The 24,922-nt window shown below is 39.5% G+C and overlaps 1 protein-coding gene across 3 annotated transcripts in view; it reads right to left on the reverse strand.

Moving 5' to 3' along the window:
• The window catches only part of wscd2 (WSC domain containing 2), a 222,076-nt gene that overhangs the window by 38,514 nt on the left and 158,640 nt on the right, over nucleotides 1-24,922 (reverse strand). For 2 of the 3 annotated variants that reach the window (XM_057833088.1, XM_057833087.1), the window contains 3 exons: nucleotides 23,335-24,144; nucleotides 11,192-11,306; nucleotides 1,741-1,925 (listed from right to left, as the gene is read on the reverse strand). In XM_057833088.1, the coding sequence (XP_057689071.1) occupies nucleotides 1,741-1,925; nucleotides 11,192-11,306; nucleotides 23,335-23,713 (679 nt within the window). In that variant the 5' untranslated portion in view covers nucleotides 23,714-24,144. Of the gene's footprint in view, nucleotides 1-1,740; nucleotides 1,926-11,191; nucleotides 11,307-11,394; nucleotides 12,297-23,334; nucleotides 24,145-24,922 lie in introns of those variants that run through there. The other variant, XM_057833089.1, reaches the window with a different exon arrangement.

The following is a 24,922-nucleotide window of genomic DNA, read 5'->3' on the forward strand; positions in this document are numbered from 1 at the left end:
CTTTTCTGTTGTTGTTGTGTGTTTTCCACCCGCGATCGGACACTTAGAGCCAGTTGTGTGGTTGTTTGAACGATGTGCTAATGCTAGCGAACGCATGCTAACCGTTTGTGTCATGTCATTGCTGTAAAAGCACCTAATTATCATTTATTTACATCGATGCGAACCTGTTTGGTATCGAGGACGAAATTGATTCAGCAAATTATACGGACATCCAGCACCATCATTTGGGAGTTTAGCCCGCAGAATAGCCAGGACCGAGCCGTAGCGTCCTGGTAAGGACAGTATATTCGCATTTTGTTGTTCATGCACTGTACACTGTACACTTATTCAGAATGTTGTTTTCTATTGTATTTTTCTATTAAATTGCCCTTCAAGATGACATATCTGTTCTATGTGTTGGATTTTATCAAGTAAATTTCCCCAAAAAATGCGACTTATACTCCGGTGCGACTTGTATATGTTTTTTTTCTCTTCGTTGGGCGTTTTATGGCTGGTGCGACTTATACTCAGGTGCGACTTGTAGTCCGAAAAATACGGTAGTTATGGTCTAAAAATGCAATAACTAATGTTAATTAAGGGACCGTTATTGTATAGTGTTACCATCAGTGTTGTTAATCTTACTGAAAAAAAGTAATTAATTATAGTTACAAATTACTTCTCCCAAAAAGTAATTGCGTTAGTAACTCAATTACCTGAATGTAAGAGTAATTAGTTACTTGGCAAAGTAATTGGTGATAATTACTTTTTTTTTTTTTCCCTCAAAAAAAAAAAAAAAAAAAAAAAAACATTTTGTGAAGGTTTTTGGTACAATTGGCCCGAGCCCAATTCTTTATCCTAATTTACCCTTTACCCTGAATCAACTGTTAAAAGTTGTTAAAATTGCTCTCATTATTGCATTAGTTCCCTTCTCTCTACTTTCGACATATGAAAATTTTAACAATTGTTTCATCATTTAAAGATAGATTCAAGTCAAGATTTTGCCGATTTAGAAGTATTTTAGATAAAAAGTTACTTAGGTTCGCTAGGAAGGTTCTCTACAACAGAGCCGTCCTAAAAAGTGTACTGCTTTAAGATGGCGGCTGTCTACTAACTCATTTAATGCCATGTCTGTCATTTTGCATCTAGTTATATCTATATACAGTACATGTGATATCTACCATGTCTACCATATCGACCATAACATGCGGGCGTAGTTTGTACTAGCTATCGGCTACAACATGTATTATTGGAGCTACCTAGCATCGCGTTTGCTCGGCGTCACAACTTTCTTGCCTCCTCCCTACTCCTGCTCTGCTCTGTCGTCTCGGTGAGTCCGTCTCCCTCAGACTTTTCGACCAATATAGTAACGCATAGTAACGCATGCCTTTCCGTCCTCAGTAACGGTAACGGCGTTGCCAAGATGAGAAAAGTAATTAATTAGATTACCCACTACTGAAAAAAATAACGCCGTTAGTAACGCCGTTATATTGTAACGCCGTTATTAACAACACTGGTTACCATCAACTTTTTTTCAAGCGCTACGGAAGAAAATTTGATTCGATATAAATTCATTTATAGGTAAGTCAATTATATGCAATGACATTTCTCGGCTTCCTCAATCTCCGCCTATGTGTATAGAGCGGGAAAATAATAACGGGAAAAGTTGAATTAATTGTTCTCCATTCCTCCCCTGATAGCTGATAGCCCTGCGAATATAGTGAGCAGCATGTGGTTCCAATGAAGTCAAGGGGATTTTCTCACGGCGCCGTGCCGACTCCTGGCTCAGCTCCAGCCTGTAGATGGATAGCCGGTTGGCTCCTCCACACACGCTGCTCTTTTCTCCTTTACACTGCATGTTGCATTCGCTCTCCGAAGCGTTGGCCGTCTGAATCTTGTGTCCGCAGAAGCACTCGGCTCCAAACTCCAAACCCGCGTACATGTACCCTCTAGATGTGGAGAGGGAAGAAGAATTACCATCATTAGTATAGTCTACGAGGCGAGCGCTAATGACCTGAGCATTCATTATGCCTTAATCCTTCCCTGGCTAATGTTGATTCATATTGAAAGCAACTGTAGTCAATAAGAGCAAATAAATAATGCAAAGTCGGTGTTGAAGCACACATAAGAGCGCGTCCAGACGTTACTTAGGAACATCTTTTGGCGACTGAAAATGAACGCCGTTATACATGCTAAGAGGTTTTCAGGCACGGCCAATTATAAATGATTGCAGTCCTCTTTATAAGGCTTTACTCCCGTGGCCCTCCCTCAGTTGACTTGACTCCCAAGAGGCCTTTCGGATGCAATTAGAAAGCCTTCACACTGGACAGCCCCACGCCCGCCGAAGCCTCCAGCCCTGCCAATCAAACCCAAACCTCCGTACGCCATTCCATGCCGCCGCTTCTCATTTGTTTGTCTTCTTTTATTAAAGCGGGTTCTGAAAATAGCAGGTGGGCCGGTTGGCTGCAGAAAGCCGGCACGAGGAGAAAGCAGTTCGAAACAAGCGGCTCCCTGCACCTATTCTGCACTCGCTGAATCAGTGATGGGTGTAATTCAGTGCATTCGATAGAGCCGTCCTCGCTATTCCTCGGGGAGGAAAAGAGGCGCGAGAGAAAGACGGCGGAGGAGAAAGGAAGACAGGAAGTGTGGGGCGAAATAGAGCTCAAAGGGAAACAATGAGCGCTGATTAATCTGATTGGAATGGAATAACTGGAAGGAAAAGGCAGAGCTCTTCTAATAGTGGACGTTTATGCAGATTGGGAAAGTGAAATGTAGCATCTACTCAAGTCTGGAAGTGAATTCACAAATGGCTGTAAAGCCTAACACGAGCGTAGTATATGGCGGAAAACACAGACAAGGCTGAAAAAGCCGTTTATGCTCTTGCAACCCGTTTTAATATACCGTAATTTCTGGACTATAAGGCGCACCTGACTACAAGCCGCCGGTCACCAAATTACACATGAAAACGGCATGTGTTCATACATAAGCCGCACTGGATTATAAGCCGCAGCTGTCCTCATTGTATTATGGGATATTTACACCAAAAGATATTAACTGGTAACGCTTCATTTGACAAAGGCATTATAAGACTGTCATGAAACCAAATGAACCACCATGAAGCTGTGAACCAACTGGCTGCAAAGCCTTATTGTTTCAAAAATTTTCATTTGGCCATCACTGCTCCCTTGGGGGAGACAGTCAAGCTCTGCTGCCACCTGCTGTCAACACTGTTGTCATCCAACATTCCTCCTAGCATGCATTGCGGCACTACAGATGTAAATAACAATCAAAATTCATGTTCTGTGCTAATTATTTCTTCGGTTACTGTTCCAGTTGTTTCATTAATTGCTAGCTATTGCTATTACATTTTCTTGGATAGAGGTGCCATAATACTGTCATAATTATTACATGACACTGTCAAAAGCATTATCGAACGCTTACAATAGATGTTGGTTAGTGTCATCCAGCAAATTATCTCACTTTTGAATGGACGTAAAAGATCTGAGCTGGACATAAATGGAGTTAGTGACATAATATGCCACATGACACATATTGACATCTGTTATCAGCATTCAGTAATGCCCATGATAGTGTCATGTCATAATTTTGACGTTCTTATGACAGTCTTATGATGCCGCTGTCAAATAAAGTTTTACCTATTAACCCAAATAAATCATCAAATAAGCCGTACTGGACTATAAGCCGCAGGATTCAAAATGAGGGAAAAAAGTAGCGGCTTATAGTCCGAAAATTAGGGTAACTGCTGTATTTTAAGCCAAAAAAACTGTTGGGTTTGATAGAACAATATTTCTACAGTCCCTGACAAAAATCTTGTCGCTTATCCATTTTGTAGAAACAATTGCTAAAAACCTGACTTTTAATTATTCATTTGGTTTCAGAAATGGCTCATATGAAAGATAAAACCCTCCCAAATGATGTTGAATGTACAAAAATATATTTGTTTCACTGAAAAATGATTGATCATTTAATGAAGACAAAAAGGTCAAATTTTGGCAAGACAAAAGTTTTGTCGCCTACAGATAGTAGTGTGAAAATTGAACAAAAAATGTACTTCAAATACAAAAATATGTTACATAACATAAGCGAATTAAGTAGCGGTGCTGTGAGATCCAAATTTAATATTTTGTATGACTTCCATGGGCTTGAAGGACTGCAACTGCAGTTCGGCAAGGATTCATACAACGTATTGATGAAGTCATCAGGAACACCAAAGAAAGCAGTCTTGCATGCCTCCCAGAGTTCATCAACATTCTTGGGTTTCGTCTTCCATGCTTCCTCTTTCATTCTGTTCATGTCTGGTGACTGGGCTGGCCAGTCCTGGAGGATTTTGATCTTCTTTGCCTTGAGGAACTTTGAGGTCGAAATTGAAGTATGCAATGGAGCACCATGCTGCTGCAGAATTTGTCCCTTTTTATTATTAGGAATGTAAGAGGCAGCTAAGATTTCTTGATATTTCAGACTATTTATGTTGCCTTCCACCCTGCAGATCTCTCGCACACCCCCATACTGGATGTAACCCCAGACCATGATTTTGCCACCACCAAACTTCACTGTTTGTTGAGTGAATCTCAGATCCATGCAGGCTCCAGTAAGTCTCTTGCAATATTTGCGGCGACTGTGGTGTAATTAAATGGAAGATTCATCTGAAAAATCGAGCTTTTGCCACAAAACAGTGAAGTTTGGTGGTGGCAAAATCTTGGTCTGGGGTTACAACACAGTATGGGGGTGTGCGAAAGATCTACAGGGTGGAAGGCAACATAAATAGTCTGAAATATCAACAAATCTTAGCTGCCTCTTACATTCCTAACCATAATAAGGGACAAATTCTGCAGCAGGATGGTTCTCCATCGCATACTTCAATCAAGATCCTCCAGGACTGGCCAGCCCAGTCACCAGACATGAATCATCATTTAGCATGTCTGGGGTAGGATGAAAGAGGAAGCATGGAAGACGAAACCCAAGAATGTTGATGAACTCTGGGAGGCATGCAAGACTGCTTTCTTTGATGTTCCTGATCACTTCATCAATAAATTGTATGAATCCTTGCCAAGCCGCATGGAAGTCATACAATATATTAAATTTGGATTTCACAGCGCCACTACTTAATTCGCGAATGTTATTTACCATATTTTTGTGTTTGAAGTACATTTTTTGGTCAATTTTCACATTACTTTCTGTAGGCGACAAAACTTTTGTCTTTGCCAAAATTTGACCTTTATGTCTTCACTAAATGATGAATCTTTTTTCAGTGAAACAAATATATTTTTGCACATTCAACATCATTTGGGAGGGTCTTAGCTTTCATATGAGCCATTTCTGAAACCAATTGAATGATTAAAAGTCAGGTTATTAGTAGGGTTGTTCCGATCATGTTTTTTTGCTCCCGATCCGATCGTTTTAGTTTGAGTATCTGCCGATCCCGATATTTCCCAATCCGATTGCTTTTTTTTTTGCTCCCGATTCAATTCCAATCATTCCCGATATTTTTTCCCGATCCTATACATTTTGGCAATGCATTAAGAAAAAAATGAATAAAACTCGGACGAATATATACATTCAACATACAGTACATAAGTACTGTATTTGTTTATTATGACAATAAATCCTCAAGACGGCATTTACATTATTAACATTCTTTCTGTGAGAGGGATCCACGGATAGCAAGACTTGTGACTTTGTATATTGTGACTAAATATTGCCATCTAGTGTATTTGTTGAGCTTTCAGTAAATGATACTGAAAGCTCATGCCCAAATGCATGATGGGAAGTGGAACCATGACTGAGCGTAGTGCTACCAGTTGATATATCTTCTCTGCGTTGGGAAATAGCACAAGGTGTTAAGAAAAAGATTAATTGCTACCTTGCGTCCCCACATTGCTTCCCATGATATTTCTCATCATAGGGAGAGGGATAGTAAGGTTTTAGCCAATTAAAAAACGTTTCCAAAGGCTGCCAAAATTCACTCTACTCATTTTACGCTGCCTTTTATCTCTCTACATGGGTAAAACGGCGCCAATACAGATTGAGCACAACTATGTGTGAGTGGGTTGTGCAGTGCATGCATTAATTGCGTTAAATATTTTCACGTGATACATTTTAAAAAAAATTAATTATCACCTTTATTGGGATAGATTTGATAACCCTACCTTAAGCCTAAACTAAAGACTCTGGAAGAGTGTAACATATTATGTCTGTAACGTTAAATACAATTAGAAAGCAATTTAATTAAAAAAAAAAAAAAAAAAATATATATATATATATATATATATATTAAAAAAAAGCATAGCCGATATTTTTTTGCCGATACCGATACTTTGAAAATGACGTGATCGGACCCGATCGATCGGGAAATATGATCAATCGGAACATCTCTAGTTATTAACAATATTTTCAACAAAATGGATAAGCGACAAGACTTTTGTCATGGACTGTACATCCACCCACAAGTCTTAGTGCAAGACTCGAGTCGACAAAGGGGATCATCTTGAAGTGTTCGTTATTTATATGTACCAGGATTGGTGTTCAAAACCTTTTTTTAAATGAGAAACTTTCAAAGGTCTACAAAATGTCTATTTTTCACTCACCTGATTTGACCTACTGTTAAAAAATCCCCTCCTGTTCAAAAAATTTCTTCAACCAGAAAATTGAGATTTTAAGCTTTCCAATGATGTATCAAACATGCATTTAGGACAATTTAGGAAATTTGGGGTCTCAGAGCGGGAACTTCAAGTCACCTGACTGTTTTCCGCCATATACCAAAATAAATACAGCCTTTACGTCAACATTTAATAGTCTTTTCTCTTCCGCAACGGCTTTTAAAACATTTACCAAACGTGGCCGCAGGTATTTTTCCAGTTCAAAGAGATGTGTTAAGTTCCAGCCCACAGTCGGCCGACTAAATCATCACAAAGGTGATGGAAGGCCGAGTTCAGGTCCGGCTAGTCAATTTCATCTCCAGCAAAAGTCAGAAAAGCATTTCTTGGTGGAGCTTTGTGAGCACTCACTCTCAGACCTCTCATAAACAAAAACCTGCCGCAGCCTTTCTGCCAACAGGCACACAAACACAAGTGCGAGAGTGAAGGTTTGAGAGCTGGTGCTTAACTATATATATGCCCATGGGCCACTTCATTAGGTATCGCTGCACAGTGTTTTCAAGAAATATCTATCTAAATCTATGAGGTTGCCTATCTGATGTCATGATGTAAAGCACAGGTGTCAAATTCAAGGCCTGGGGGCCAGATCTGGCCTGCCACAACATTTTGTATTGTCCGCTACAGTAAATCGGGTGTTGTCTTTATGCTTCTCGCTAAAATCGTTTTTTTTTTTTTTTTCATGAAAAACAGTCTTGTATTTCTCAATAAAAGATTGTGGACTACAGAAATCAGTGAATATTTACATTTGTTTTCAGATAAATAAATACAGGTAACACAGGGAACCATGAACTTTAAAACTTGCAGGCTCGAATAAGGGACAGCTATTCTCTTTTACTAAAAAATGTGATTTGAAACTCTTACAGTGGGGCAAATAAGTAATTAGTCAACCACTAATTGTGCAAGTTCTCCCACTTGAAAATATTAGAGGCCTGTAATTGTCAACATGGGTAAACCTCAACCATGAGAGACAGAATGTGGAAAAAAAACAGAAAGTCACATTGTTTGATTTTTAAAGAATTTATTTGCAAATCATGGTGGAAAACAAGTATTTGGTCAGTACCAAAAGTTCATCTCAATACTTTGTTATGTACCCTTTATTGGCAATAACGGAGGCCAAACGTTTTCTGTAACTCTTCACAAGCTTTTCACATACTGTTGCTGGTATTTTGGCCCATTTCTCCATGCAGATCTCCTCTAGAGCAGTGATGTTTTGGGGCTGTCGTTGGGCAAAACGGACTTTCAACTCCCTCCACAGATTTTCTATGGGGTTGAGATCTGAAGACTGGCTAGGCCACTCCAGTACCTTGAAATGCTTCTTACGAAGGCACTCCTTTGTTGCCCTGGTTGTGTATTCGTATTTGTATTTATTTTGATCTCCATTAGTTGTAACAGGTACATCTACTCTTCCTGGAGTCAATTCAGCCTGCTCCGTTCAAACATTTACACCAGTGCTTGCCTCACCAACCAAAATGCATACGGAAAAAAATAACAATAAAAACCCCCACACCCACGCCCTCCCCTCCCTCCCTATCCATACACTCACACACACACCCCTACATATAAATGCACATATAGTACAGACATACACATTACATATATCTCTATACATATCTATATACTACATGCATGTACATGTACATGTGTACATGTACATGTACATGAATGTAGAAAAAGACCCAGTCTTTGTTTTCCTGACGTTCATTGAAATTATCTGGCTCATGGCGGTTAGTTATTTCGATTCAGAATTCATTACTAATGAAATGGAACTTAAACTGATTTTTACTGTTTGCAGAAATAATTTCAATTGGCACAGTGTCCCAGCCCAACATCGCTCTACATGACTGAACTTTTTCCATGGTTTGTTTTGACATGAGGTAAAATGAATCTACCCCCCATGGCATGACGGGTTTCATGTTGATGTTCATCAGAACTTCGATATAATTTTTGGAAAAGTACCTTTGGAATTTTAGTCGTAACAATGTTTCTCGTAAAAGTAAGCAATGAGGCCGTAAATCTGTCTTTAACTTTTAACCAAGACAATGTGTTGTGCATCCAGTTTACATTAGTTCTGAGTGGACAACGAAGCGGTGTTTGGGATCATTGTCATGCTGAAATACCCAGCCACATCTCATCTTCAATGCCCTTGCTGATGGAAGGAGATTGATTCATTCTTTCGTTTACACAGATCAGTCGTCCTGGTCCCTTTGCAGAAAAACAGCCCCAAAGCATGATGTTTCCACCCCCATGCTTCACAGTGGGTATGGTGTTCTTCGGATGCAATTCAGTATTGTTTCTCCTCCAAAAACGAGAACCTGTGTTTCAACCAAAAAGTTCTATTTTGGTTTCATCTGACCATAACATATTCTCCCACTCTTCTTCTGGATCATCCAAATGCTCTCTAGGGAACCGCAAACGGGCTTGGACGTGTACTTTCTTCAGCAGGGGGACACGTCTGGCAGTGCAGGATTTGAGTCCCTGGCAGCGCATTGTGTTACTTAGAGTAGTCTTTGTTACTGTGGTCCCAGCTCTCTGTAGGTCATTCACTAGGTCGCCCCCTGTGGTTCTGGGATTTTTGCTCACCGTTCTTGTTATCATTTTAACTCCACGGGGTGAGATCTTGCATGGAGCCCCAGATCGAGGGACATTATCAGTGGTCTTGTATGTCTTCCATTTTCTAATAATTGCTCCCACAGTTGATTTCTTTACACCAAACGTTTTCCCTATTGCAAATTCAGTCTTCCCAGCCTGGTGGAGGTCTACAATTTTGTCTCTGGTGTCCTTCGACAGCTCTTTTGTCTTGGCCATAGTGGAGTTTGGCGTGTGACTGACAGAGGTTGTGGACAGGTGTCTTTTATACCGATAATGAGTTAAATCAGGTGCCATTAATACAGGTAACGAGTGGAGCTTCATTAGACCTCGTTAGAAAAAGTTAGACCTCTTTGACAGCAAGAAATCTTGGTTGTTTGTATGTGACCAAATACTTATTTTCTACTCTCATTTGGAAGTAAATTCTTTAAAAATCAAACAATGCGATTTTCTGTTGTTTTTTTTTTCCATATTCTGTCTCTCATGGTTGAGGTTTACCTATGCTGACAATTACAGGCCTCTCTAATCTTTTCAAGTAGAACTTGCACAATTGGTGCTGGACTAAATACTAATTTGCCCCACTGTAGGCTATGTATATATATATATATATATATATTTATTTTTATTTGTTATTTTTATATTTTTTTTCATATATATATATTTTTTTGCACTTTTGGTCTGTATATGACCTGTTTTGACCATAGTATGTGTAAAGGCAAAAAAACGCTTATGACCATACCTGCTGTTTGTGTTGAATTGTCGAATATAAAAATTTTATTTGTTTCTGTTGAATGTTCATCCTAACAAGTTGAATAAATATTATCAAGCTTCAAAACGGTCCATCGAGCATGTTTGGTTGTCAATAGGACATCATTTTTACAAATTTTGGTAACACTTTATAATAACTATCCGTTTTATTAGTTAATAGATCATTAGTAAACTGTTGATTAATAATTTATTGTTGATTTGTGAAGTATTTATTTCCAGTTTGTTAAGCATTTACAGGGTGTTCTTAACCTGAAACACTGTGTAGAAACGTTTCAAGTTTTTGTGTGTAACGTTTGCCATTTCTATCTTTTCAGGTTAAGAAATGCCGTTCACTTCAAAAGAAAAGGCATTTTGATAAGGCATTTTGCAGGCAATGCTCATGTTGCACATTTTTGAAAATCTGCCATAGAACCAACAATTATTTGTACTTTTCTTTGTATATTTAACCATTAAAACTTATGACCTTCAACATACAGTGTATATAGTTTTATCAATATCCATCAACTAGCATGGGCATTTAGAATGGGGTCAACCATATTGTAACACCCCGTAAATGCCTAACAAACTGTTAACAAATACTTCACAAATCAACAATAAATCATTTATCAACAGTTTACTAATGATCTATTAACTAGTAAAACGGATCGTTATTATAAAGTGTTACCCAAATTTTGACAAATATTTTGGGGATTTTTGTTGTTGTTATCTTTTTGGGTCCAAAATGTTGATTATAATTGGTCAGTGAAGAAAACAACAGTTTGGACATGAAAGATATTGGTGTCCTGAAAAAAGGGACCCAACCAGACCATTGCGAGCAATTTGCTCTTTGAAATATTAAAATGCAACATCAAAGGCATGCAAATTCAGACAAAACAGGCTCATGTTTTAAAAGGTTAAATATATCATAGCCCTTTTTTATAATTTTATACCTTCCTGCATGAGCTTCAACCACACCGCTCAAGAGAGAGAAGCTACAAAGTACTGTCCTTACATATGTGGGCTGGTTTATCAGTGGGTGGTGTTTACAAGTATATATCCAGCACTTCTAATGAGGGGAGAGCCTTTTAATCAGCCTCTCAGAATTTGCATCAGCTCATCTGGACAATCACTTTTAATTTATAACTCAACCTGACAAGAAGGCAAGGAAGGACGAATAGATGAGTGTTTTTCCCTGTTGTTTTTCATACCTTTCGGCACAGTTGTCCTGGCAACGGAATACAGTCATTTTTTTGTAATCAAAAAATGAAACTCCTTTTAGGGCCCGCTTTTCTGTTGAATCAACATAGCATCCAATGTACTTTGCTGTAAAACACAAGAAGACATAAAAAACACATCAGGTTAAGTTATGTGAATTGCAGTAAAACAGACACGTTCAAATGAATTCACGTACTAACGCGGTATGTATAAAACACATGGTATCCTTGGCTTAATAATTGCCTCCAGCAATGCAAAACAGCTCCTTTTGTTAGACTTCACATGTGTGTGTGTAAGTGAGCAAGAGTTCAAACTGGGGCAGATTTTTTATTTATTTATCAAGACACACATCCCCTTCTAGTGGCCAGCAAGCGTACTGGTTGATTTCTGCATTTTTCGAAAGAGTGTGTGTAAGTGTAAGTGAAACAGGGAGGACGCTAGGGGATCGAGCTTCATTGAACTTCTGGCTCCATCGTCAACAAGCGGACCGACAGAGCTCAGCTGAACATCCAGCAAACAAAATCCCACTGCCATCTGTGCTGTGCTATTACCCCTCTGAGCCGCTGCTAATAGCTAAATGGGCGACCGCCGTCTTTGTCCCTACATTACTTTAATTGTTGTGGGCTTATTTAAGCTGCATGTGGTGTGACTGAGCGTGCGTGTAATCCTCCTAGTGACTACTGCTCGGATCGTGGGAAAAAAATCAAGTGCAGTGAGCTACACGCAGATCAGGAAACATTGTTAACCAAATATTCAGATTACTTATGACATCAGGATTATGACTGGAGCTATCGAATGTTTTAGTAATCGAGTATTCTACTGAAAATTCCATCGATTTATCGAGTAATCGGATGAAGGTTTTTTGGGGGGCGTAAAGAGCGATTATAAATATACAGTGGTATGAAAAAGTATCTGAATCTTTTGGAATTTCTCACATTTCTGCATTAAATCACCACCAAATGTGATCTGATCTTTGTCAAAATCACACAGATGTAAAAACTGTCTGCTTTAACTAAGACCATCCAAACATCTATAGCGGGGGTCCGCAAACTACAGCCCGCCTCCACATTTGGTCCGGCCCCCTGAACATTTTTTTTTTTTCAATAATGTTATTTATTTCCTGGTTTTTTTTTCTGTGAAGAACCCAGAGAGGGTTATTTGGTTATTATCTATTTAATTAATAGTGTTATTATTATATTATATTATATTATATTATATTATATTTAGTAGTGATGCACGATAATACATTTTTCAACCGATATCGATAACCGATAATTTCCTGCCCCTTCAACCCGATAACCGATAATGTCACTCCGATAATTCTATTCATATATGTGTGTAAAATTTTAAAGTATACAAAGATCAAATGTGACTGTGCAAAAATGTAATTTAGTGCTATTTTTTTCCGCATCAAATGTGAACAAGTAGTAAATTCCAACAACTAAACAATGGCAATGACGTTGTGTAATGGTAAGCTTTTGGCAACAATTACTTAGAGAGTAAACACCCAAGTTGCACAAAAATGCCTTTAAAAGCAAGCCATTCCTAACATATATCACATTACTACACTGCAAAAACTAGCAGAATTGGAGAAAATGTTGATTGCGCACATTTGGAGGCTAAATCAAGTATATAATTGTAGGATTGCATTATCGGTTGAATTTCGTTTTATCTGGACTATCTGTGTGACGTCATAATTGCCATTATCGGCCGATAATTATCGGTGACCGATATTATAGTGCATCTGTAATATTTAGGGCTGTCAAACGATTAAAATTTTTAAACGAGTTAATTACAGCTTAAAAATTAATTAATCGTAATTAATCGCAATTAATCGCAATTCAAACCATCAATAAAATATGCCATATTTTTCTGTAAATTATTGTTGGAATGGAAAGATAAGGCACAAGATGGATATATAGATTCAACATACGGTACATAAGAACTGTATTTATGTGTTTATTATAACAATAAATCAACAAGATGACGTTAACATTATTAACATTCTGTTAAAGCAATCCATGGATAGAAAGACTTGTAGTTCTTAAAAGATAAATGTTGGAACAAGTTATAGAAATTTTATATTAAAACCCCTCTTAATGTTTTCGTTTTAATAAAATTTGTAAAAATTTCAATCAAAAAATAAACTAGTAGCCCGCCATTGTTGATGTCAATAATTACTTACACAATGCTCATGGATGCTGAAGCCTATAAAATCAGTCGCACCCAAGCGCCAGCAGGGGGCGGCAAAACTCCATAAAACACAACAAGTGAGCGTTTCACTGTGTACTGTCATTTAAATCTGTCTGAGCGAAACATCTGCGTTAATTGCGTCAAATATTTTAACGTGATTAATTTAAAAAATTAATTAACGCCCGTTAACGCGATAATTTTGACAGCCCTAATTCAGGACAATATGGTATGTGTAAATAAAGTGTTACTTTGCTATCAAAAGCTCTATTTGTCCTGTTGTTTATGTTATTTTGTAAAAGGAAAACATTATTCAGATGTTTGGGATGTAACAAAAGAAAAAAATAGCGGTGTTAAAGTCAAAGTTATGTTTGAAATGTATGCTTTCACAAAAAACTCAATTTCTCAAGTTTTTTCATCAGAAATTGGAAAACCCTCCCCTCACACCCCCATCACGGTGCTGGGTGATGGCTGCCAGTCGGGAACCTGGCAGCCACAGTAATAGGGTGGTAGGTGGGTCCCACACATTTTCTATATGGCGTGGCTCCCGGGGTGTGGCCTCCCCTCTGCCTCAGCTGCCGGCCGCGGGAGTGGGCTGGGGGGTCGGGTCTCCGATCTTGCATCGCCCCGTGGCAGTTCCTGGGCGTTCTCCTGCCTCCGCCTTCCCCTCTCTTCTCTGGCTGGGCATCCGCCCTGCGCTCCGTCGCGGGTCGCTGGCTGGGCGCCGGTGTATCAGCGGGGTGTCGCCTGCACCGGCGGGGGTCCCTGCCTTGCCTGGGGCTTGGTGGGCCGATGGGGGTCCCGTGGCGTGCCGTGCCGGTTGGGGGGCTGTGGCTGTGGCTCGTGGCCCGGGTGGGCGGGCGGGGGTGGGTGTAGGCATGGGGTTGGTGATGCGTCCCCTCCTGCCTTCCCTGAAGGCCGGTTGATGGGCGCGCGGGTGGCCCGGGGGACCACCCTGGGTCCCGGGGAGGGGGGCGGTGGCTCCTTTGCTGGGCGGCGGGAGGAGGGATGGGCTGCGCATGCTGACCACCGTATTTGTGGCGGACACGAGAAAATAACTTCTCAAAATGTCGAAGAGGCAGGTCACACTAAGTAATTACTTCCGTGTTCCCCCACCCCCGTCAAAAGACAGACAGACGACAGACACGTCACCGGAGCTACCGAAAAAAAGGACTTTTGCTGAAAAGTGGCTACAGGAGGTACCATGGCTAGAAGCAAATGATGCTCCCACGGAAATGCGGTACAAAATGTGCTGTGAGAATCCCAATGTCGCCGATAAGAGCAGCGCATTTTATGTAGGGTCAAAGAATTTCAGCCATCCAAACTTTGAAAAGCACGAAAAAAAACAGAGCATGTGGCAATTCAGCAAACTATCGATGTCAAACAGGACCCCACTCGCCCTATGGACAAGTGGCGGAATAAAGGTAATGAACAGCGACATGCACTGACAAACGTGTTTTTGCTCGCATTTTACAAAGCTAAACATGCACGTTCAATGAGGTCTTATGAGGAGGACATCCCACTTTTAAAAATGCTTGGAGTTAATGTGGGAGCCACATAATGCCCTTTATTTTGAAATGGTGCTTTTTATTTCTTTACATTTCACTTCAAAGTAATGGCAATTTTGTTGTGCCAGTTGATGTTAATCAAGCATTAATTGTTAATATAATTAATTAAAGTTAATTGGCTCTAAGTAAACCTTGTCATAAATTCATCGCATCAGGCGGGTCGGCTCTCAAGCTGAATGAGGACCAAGTCACATCTCCAGGTCCTCCTCTGAGAACCTGGGCAAAAAAATTATGTGCACCCCTGTTAATAGAGCATCGTGAATAATGTGGCGCGCATTGCCGTTTATCTATGCAAACATCCATTTTCTTGTCATTACAATCTGGCAACCTGGGGAGTGACGTTGAACCTGCTGGGTGGGTAAAAAAATTATGTGCACCCCTGTATATATAGCAACAGAACAGAATTGTCTGCGGGCCTTGCAAAATCAGTCAAAATCCAGTAAAACGGCCGGGAACGAAGGGAGTTGCACCGGTGAAAATGGCTGAGATTGAACGAGTTACAGCTGGCGAAATGAAACGATTCCTCGAGGCGTAGAAAATTCCTCGATCAATTTTTAAAATCGACTTACCCGAATTATTCGAGGAATCTTTTCAGCTCTAATCAGGATGCAACCTGATATTATAGTTCCTCACCCAGTTCATCATTTTCTCCACAACTGCCTCCTCTCTGCAAATGTCAACATCACTCAGCTATATTCGGCCTTCTCTTCCGCCTCTCACCGTGTCACCCTGCTCCTGTTTCCGCGCTACATCCTGTGCGATTGCAGCGCACATTGCAAATGTGTTCGCCATAGCCGGAGCTGCAATATTCCCCTCCAAATGAGATTCCGAGCCAGCGAGAATGGGCGCAGTTTGAGTGAGAGGAGGCTAAAAGTCTCTTAACTCGGGCATAACAGGATTTTGAAGATGGTTACGGAGTAATGAGAGGGTCTGGATGTAAAACGATGAGAGCGAGCCAATGCATTCGAGCCGCTAAGTACTCTATCATCACGTTCTGCTGCAGTCCTACGAGGTTTGAAATTTGTGAGGGAAAAGGACAGGGGCGGCGGATGGTAAAGACCTTGCTTTAATCAGATAACCTGCAGCTTTGGCGTACAGTGTAAACATGTTGGTTTCCAAGGCCTTCTGCGAAGAAAAACACCTTCCCTGCTGGCATATTAAATAATGATATATAGTCAGAGTGGTGGCTTACAAAATTGAGCACAGCTTTTGTAGTGGAATAACATTTTTATGTCCTCCAGCAGCTCGATTCTCGCCAGCCCCACAAAAGGTCTCACCGTAGCAAAGCAGCCGCCACATTTAGACTGCGATCATTCATCTATTTGAATCCCGTCTTGTTATTCAATCATAATAATCTGCCGTCTGGCTGCGCTGTTAATAGGTGCAAACGTGAAAGCCACGCATCACAATGGCGCAGGGGGGAATACGTGCTTTTTGATATCTATTTTAAGATGCTGTGAATGAATAAATAGAAATGCACAAAGAGAGCAGGTTATCTTCCTCGCAGTGGAAGTTGAATCGTCTGGAGTGACTTTAAGCGATAGAACGAGCATGCGCGTCATACAACGCCAAATACAGCCATTTTCTCATTGTCCTACAGAAAATGACTTTCAGCTTGAGAGGTTAGTCGTGTTGCTGAATGCTAATGGCGCCACCGCAGCGCTTTGGTCTTTAACAGCAGTGGTGGAAGGAACTGAGGTGCTTCATTCAAAATGTTGTCACTTCTCATGAGCAATCTTAGCACATTTGATGAGATGGATTCAGATTGTTCCCACGCGTGCGGTTTTCAGTGTTGTTAATCTTACTTTAAAAAAGTCATTAATAAAGATGTCATCGGGTCCGATCACGTCATTTTCAAAGTATCGGAATCGGCAAAAAAATATCGGACATGACTTTTTTTTATTAGAACTGAAACGGATACTCGAGCAACTCGAGTAACTCGAGTTTAAAAACTGATCCGAGTAATTTTATTCACCTCGACTAATCGTTTACTTTGACAGCTCTAAGCATCACGTTTTGCTCGAACTACTTTTAATGCGGGACAACGCGCTGATGTCACGTGCTTAGAGGAAGAAGCAAAAATAAAAAACTTACTGCAGCCGACAGCCGCTACAAACGACGCCGACGTTGCTAAGTACTAGCCCGCACGATGCTACGTTGGTAGCAGGTAGCGTCTGATGAGTCTCATTGAGATGACATGTATGTTGAACTAGATGCTTAATGACAGACTCGGCCGCGTCTGGGCAGCGTAAGTAAACAGCCGCCATCTTAAAGCAGTAGAGCGCTAAGTGCTAATAAATAAGATTAACGTTACTGTCACTAGCTCAAGTAACGTTAGCCCTGTGGAGGGCTAGGTTTCTATTGATTATGACCACTTTCGATGCGTGGCTAACGTGTCTTACATACAGGCTTTAACATAACATAGGGTTGTGGAGTGATGAGGGAGTAAAATAAAAACTCAATAATGCTAACTATCAATTTTAGCTCAGTAGTCATTGCTGGATAAAACACCAAGTAGCACTGGTCCCTAATGTGCTCCAATACAGCCTGTATCATACATTTATTTTGAACACTGCAAAAACTCAAAATCCATTTTTAAGTTCTAGTTAAGTTTTAAGTTAGTCTAAACTAAGTCCTGATAGGCTTGACACAAAGAGAAATTCAATTGAAACATGTGGGAAAAAAATCCCAACTTTTATATATATATATATATACTGTATATATACAGTATATATATATATATATATATATATATATATATATATATATATATATTTTTTTTTTTAATAAGATCTAAAGGTTTTTTGAGTGAAAGTGAATTAGTCTTTTTTTTTTAAAATTCTAGTTACATCTGAGATGCAATTGTTGGCTGTTTTCAACAATATACATCAAAAATAAAGACATTGATTGACTGAAAATGGTTCAAGATTAGATGAAATGTCTTGTTTTCTCATGTATATTTATAATTGCTCTTCACCTAAAAATATATTTGTTTTATCCGATTACTCGATTAATCGATAGAAGCTGCAGCCCTAGTTAAATGTGTCAAATATTTTAACATAATTAATTACCGCCCGTTAACGCGATAAATTTGACTGTTTAGTAACACGAGTTTTTTTCTCATAGTACCAGTACGACTTTAATCTTGTCATCGTTTTTTTCCCTTCTCCTTTATTTGGCCCTAATCCTCCGTCGTACATTGCTACTACAGTGCACAATGTTCAATTCTGACCTGGCGCTGGCAGACATAAGATGAAAAGAAAAGAGACATTTAAAAGCGCCCAAAATAAATGAATATAATCAACTAAGTCACCCTACAGTTAAGTTAAATTACACACTAACAGGCTTTGGCGGGATATTGATGTTATTAAATGTCGGTTATTGAGCCGGAACGGACACTTGCCTCCTAATATAAGCCCTTTAAAGATGTTCAGTGCCATAGGATAATGCAGGATTTTACAAGCACGGCTGTGAGGGGAAATTTGTTGTTACTAACTTTATGAAGAAGCCGTGAACCTTGCTATTAAGTTATTTAGATGTTGTGATTCTTCCGCCGTCTGTGTGACAGCAGGCGGCACAGCGGATGCACGAGCAGAACCCTCGAGAGGTTTTTCTCAAACGAGGACTTAATCATCATGACGCTGGCTGACTTACTACGCGGCTAAAAATGTCCAATCATGATCGTTTTGTAGTTTGTAATTAGAAATTAAATTAGTTTGAAAAGATGCCATATTAACATAATGTCGGAGGTGGAAATATCGCAAGTGCCTTCTCTATTTCTGATAAATAAGAACATTAAAAATGCAGAATTGTCTTATAATTAGCGGAAAACTGCGATTAGGAACTTCGCAACAGACACAACTTAGAACTGTTATTGAAATGATTACAGTAACTTCAATGATTACCATAATTTGCATGAAGTAATGAGCGCATTGTGATCATCTCCTAATTTCAAAGTGGGCTATCGAGCGAGAAAATGTGATTTATGCCCTCTGTTGTGTATTAGTTTGATTTCTTTAAATGAATTCGCTGATGAGAGAAGATCCCCAGAGTGTGAAATGTGGAAAATTGCCAGTGTGAAAATCCACCGCTTACGCTCATGATTGCCATATGTTTGAGTCCAACCCACTCGGGCAGCAACTATCGATTATGTCAGTAGTCAATTTATCTATCAATTAGTTAGTTCAAATAATCGAGCAATTGGATTAGGAACGTTTAAAGCATTGCAGAACAAATTTTGGGAGAGGCTTGCTAAGATTGCACTTTCAAAAGAGCAATTCTAGTGTTCAATTCTAGTGTTTTTCAAACAATGCAAAATTGCACTTTCATTTCACAAGAGCAAAAAATGCATTTCAAAATAAAATACCTGTGCGTAGCCTCAAAAAAAAAAAAAAAAAAAAAAAAATTAATAAGGATCGAAGTACAACAAAAAAACAATTGGCTAATTTGCATAGCAAAAGTCCGCTAGCTTAAATGCTATAAAATGTGGAAAAAAAAAAATCCTTACTATGCTCTTAAATAGGGCTGTCAAAATTATTGCGTTAACGGGCGGTAATTAATTTTTTTAATCAATCACGTTAAAATATTTGACGCAATTAACGCACATGCCCCGCTCAAACAGATTAAAATGACAGTGTCATGTCCATTTTTTTTTTGGTGTGTTTTTTCGCCCTCTGCTGGCGCTTGGGTGCGACTGATTTTACGGGTTTCAGCACCATGCATGAGCATTGTGTAATTATTGACATCAACAATGGCAAGCTATTAGTTTATTTTTTGTTTGAAAATTTTACAAATTTTATTAAAACGAAAACATTAAGAGGGGTTTTAATATAAAATTTCTATAACTTTTACTAACATTTATCTTTTAGGAACTTCAAGTCTTTCTATCCATGGATCACTTTAACAGAATGTTAATAATATTAATGCCATCTTGTTGATTTATTGTTATAATAAACAAATACAGTCCTTATCTACCGCATGTTGAATATATATATATATATATATATATATATATATATATATATATATATATATATCCATCTTGTGTCTTATCTTTCCATTCCAACAATAATTTACAGAAAAATATGGCATATTTTATAGATGGTTTGAATTGCGATTAATTGCGATCAATTACGATGAATTAATTTTTAAACTGTAATTAACCTGATTAAACAATTTAATCATTTGACAGCCCTAGTTTATATTATATGTATATGTCTGTCTCCATGCATTCGTTTAAAATGTGCACCATGATTTTACAAGTTGTTTTTTGGGGGGAAAAAGTGCGCATTATATTCGGGAAATTATGGTAATTCCCCTCAATGGGTTGAATTCTAAATCAGATGAAACCACGACCCCGCCGCCGTCATCCTCCTGTTGGGGACGCTAGAGCCCTATAATGGTAGGCATGGCTAAACGGCGGATTAAAAGACTAATTTCTCGTCATCTGCGCTTTGCCAAATTGTTGCATATAGTTGAATCGTCTCAAAATATGATTATAATTCACATAATAATGCTATCTAATGCTTTTTTTTTTTTCATCCTGTCGTATGCACTTTGAGTCCAAGTTCCCTTCAACCCTTTATTGCCAAATGTATCACATTTGATACACCTAAAATTTCATTATTTTGAGACTAATTCAGAATTTTGACATTTCTTTTTGAAAATAAAAATGATGGATGCAAGTCAACACATGCATCTGCAGGTTCCGTGAGAAAAAAGACAGGATTTAGAAAGGGTTATAGATATTAGAGCAGAGGTCCCCAACCTTTTTTGCACCACGGACCGGTGTGATTTGGGTCTTTTTTTCACGGACCGGTGTCCTGCCAAATTTTGCACCCTTATAAAATTTTGCTCCCAAAGCTTTTGTGGCGGTGAAAAAAGCCCTCTTTTATATTCAGTTGGATTCTCAATGTTATCCAATGGTGCTAAAAAACTATTTACATCATAAACATACATGTGCAACACAGAAATGGCGTAAATTAATGCTTAACGACACGGCGAAGTCATAAGGTGAGAGGGCTACGTGCAGTTGTGTGCACCTAACATGGCAAACGTAAGTTAACATTTCTTTCTTTAAAGAAAGTTTGTAGTGTGTACTTAGGAATCGCTGCATTCGCGGTCCTTTTTAACATTACGCGCATGCCAACTTTGTCAGAACACCGGCAATGTGCGGCAGAAAAATACAGCAAATTTAAAATAGCATTTGTTTTGTAGCCCCGTCGTGTTAAGTGCAGGGAAAAAAATACAACTCACCTGCTGAATCAGTGGGAGGCCTGAGTTTGTTTCGTTGAGACGAGATGGTCCCGAGATGGGAGCGTGAGAGAAGCTAGCATCACAAATACATGATGTTGGAAATTGTAGCACAGTTTTCAGCGCGCTCCTAGCGATGTCAGGATATTCCGAAATGACTTTAATCCAGAACTTTGGTAGAGTTGTTGTCTCAAATGTATGTTTAAGGTCGCCGTGATTTGCGATCTCTACAAGCTGATATTCCTTTTGCACAGACATGCTCCAATCACTCGGTTTATTCACATACGGGTCACAAATTCACTCCTTCGCATTTCATGGGTCTTTAGTGATTGGGAAGTAGCATAAATTTTGTTTTCTTCGAGGTTGTAGGCACATCTTCTGGCTCGTCAGGTTCCCTTTTCCCCGTAAAAAGTCTGTCCAAAGACGTCTGTTATTCAGTCATTCTAGTGTGGGGGCTAATTATTTCCGGGAAGAAATGTGATTGGCGACGACCTACGTCATACGTTATTATCGAGTCCAAGCGCGCATAGATATACAAAACGAGATTTGGTGCTAACATCCCAATCAATGCATTTCTATGACGACCTCCTATCCTGTAGTTGTATATCTAGAGTAGACAGGGATATTGGTGTGTTAAGTGGCACAGGCCAAAGTCAATTGGCCAGAATGCAGTCGTTATAAATTATTTATTATTTCTACGCGGCCCGGTACCAAATGCGCCACGGACCGGTACCGGTCCGCGGCCCGGTCGTTGGGGACCCCTGTATTAGAGCGCTTATTACACATATCCATTTTGACTTTTCTTTTTACAAATTTGAAAAAAAGGTTTCATTAGGACCTTATTTTTCAAATTTTGGTTTCAAAATTGCTTCATGTTGCAAGGGTCAAGGGTCAATTCTTGGACCACTCTTATTTAACATCTATATGCTTCCGTTAGCTCAGATAATGGAACAGTATGATATCTCCTATCACGCCTATGCAGATGACACACAACTGTACATTTCTGTGTCCCCACATGATTATAGTCCCTTAGTCTCCCTGAGTAAATGCATTCATCAAATCAATGAATGGATGTGTCAGAATTTTCTCCAGTTAAATGTGGAGAAGACAGAGGTGATCATTTTTGGGCCAAAAAAGGAAAGGTCAAAGATAAGCAGCCAACTTAGCACAATGTCACTTACAGCTACAAATCAAGTCAGAAACCTTGGCGTAATTATTGACTCAGACCTAAAATTTGATAGTAATCTAAAGTCCGTCTCTAAATCCGCTTATTACCACCTAAAAAATATAACCAGAATTAAGGGGCTTCTGACTCAACAAGACATGGAAAAACTTATGCATGCATTCATTTTCAGCAGATTGGACTACTGCAACGGTAGATTTACAGGTCTTGATAAAAAATCAGTCAGGAAGCTGCAGCTAGTACAGAATGCTGCAGCCAGAGTCCTCACAAATACAAGGAAGCTGGACCACATTACAACGGTTTTGAAATCGCTACACTGGCTTCCAGTGAGTCAAAGGATAGACTATAAAATACTACTGCTCGTCTACAAAACACTTAATGGCCTTGGACCAAAATACATGCTTGACTTGTTAGATTCCTATGAGACATCTAGACCCCTAAGGTCGTCTGGAACCGGTCTTCTGCATGTTCCAAGAACAAGAACCAAGCAGGGTGAGGCAGCATTTAGTTATTATGCTCCTCACCTCTGGAACAAGTTACCCCGAACGTCTGAAGTATGCTCAAACTGTTAGCTCCTTTAAGTCAGGGCTAAAAACGCTTTTGTTTAGCACTGCATATCCATAACTGTCTATATATTTCAATCTACCTGCCTTCTATTCCTCTTGTGCTTATCGCCATTGCTGATTTCAATGATTATTAGTAGTAGTAGTTTTTGCTTTATTTTTATTTATTTATTTTTATTCTGTGATTAAATGTGATCTTTTGTCTTGGTTTTTACGTTGTGTTGATTTAAATGTGATTTTTATGGTCTTCATGTGATGTAAAGCACTTTGAATTGCCTTGTGTTGAATTGTGCTATATAAATAAATTTGCCTTGCCTTGCCTTGCAGGTATTTAAGGGTTAAAAGGTTAATCGATTTATCGTAGCAGCACTACAACCCACCTCTTCCGTCGTCCGTCTCTTTCATATTGCGTGCAGAGTTCCCAGCAGAATTCATGTTGTGGTCTCCAGCTCTGCCCTCTCTTATCTTCCTTCCTTTTTTCTTCCACATGGGGGCGTAACCTCGCCCAGGCCTGTGAGCCTCCCTAAGTACCCGTGTGATTCCCAGCCCCCCGCTATCTGATGATGTGATCTGGCCGCCCGTCTCCGAGGCCACCACGGTGTACACGCGCATCCCTCGCCTTCCGGGACAGCTGTCACCAACAATGCCAGTATGTAGGAAGACGAGGCTTCCGGCGGTCAGGTAGAGCAGGCCGAGGGTGAAGAAACGGACAGGTTTCCTGCGGAAATAACGCTGTATCTTCAGCAGAGGTTTGGCCATGCTCGCTCACAGTGCCACTGGAGCACAACTGCCCAGTGAGGAAAGCTCAAGTGTTCACCTTGACAAAAAGTATTAATAAAAAATTGAAACTGGTTTGATTTAATGAGCAAGAACGTTAATAGGTGACTCCGCCTCTTTTTGCCTCAAGAGGAGGACACCTTACACCTGCCAGATTCTTGAGTTCATCTAGGTGAGAGTGTCTCTTGATTCCTGTTGTCAACTGAGTGCGTACTTCATCCATCCAGAATGAAAAAGGCAAAGCCGATCACTCACTGCTGCTTTCACGGCATTCATCAGCCTACAGAAATTCCATACCAGCACCGCTGTGCGACAGGAAGAAGGTTTTATTTAGTGGTCGAGTTGAAATCCTTTCACCTTTGAGTGGACAGTTCTTCACGGGGATCCGAGGGAGTCACGCCGTGACTAACCATCTGCAGAAAGGACACAAAAATTGAGAAATAAATGGAGCGGAGTGGGTTTTTTCGCATGAGCGACACCAAATGACTTCCGTCAACCTCTGATACAGCTCGGTACAAAAAGCAAGAAATGCAAGCAATTAAAAAAGTGTGGAACTGTGTTATTATTCAAATAGGCGGAAAGCTTCACTTCAACGAACTCAACTTGTACGTGTACTTTGTCTTTCATAAACTGGGTTAAGCCGGAGGGGAAAAAACAAAAACAAAACTCCACCCGGTGGCACTTTAACTAATGTCGTTTGGGAGAGGGGCTGCGCAGAAATTAAAAACATTCTCAGTCAAGATTACGAGGTGATGATAATGTTTCGAGGCGGTAGAAGCATTTAAATCATTTAAGTACCTTTTAAAGTCAAACCCTCCAACGGCAGTGGTATGAAAAAGTATCTGAACCTTTTGGAATTTCTCACATTTCTGCATACAATCAGCATCAAATGTGATCTGAACTTTGACAAAATCACACAGATGAAAAAACTGCTTCAACTAAAACCATTCATCGGTTTTCATATCTTAATGAGGATAGCATGCAAACAATTACAGAAAGGGGAAAAATAAGTGTTGAGGTAATTATCGAGGGTTGATTGAATATTTGCTTAATTGATTGAATATTTGCTTGATTGATTGAATATTTGCTTGTGCGCATATATACCATACATAATACATATTGCCATGTTTTTTCTTATTTGATATAACCAGTAAATGATTATTGCTTGCTATACTGGGTATAATGTTTAAG

This window comes from Corythoichthys intestinalis, chromosome 3 (genome assembly GCF_030265065.1).
Source record: "Corythoichthys intestinalis isolate RoL2023-P3 chromosome 3, ASM3026506v1, whole genome shotgun sequence".
NCBI lineage: Eukaryota > Metazoa > Chordata > Actinopteri > Syngnathiformes > Syngnathidae > Corythoichthys > Corythoichthys intestinalis.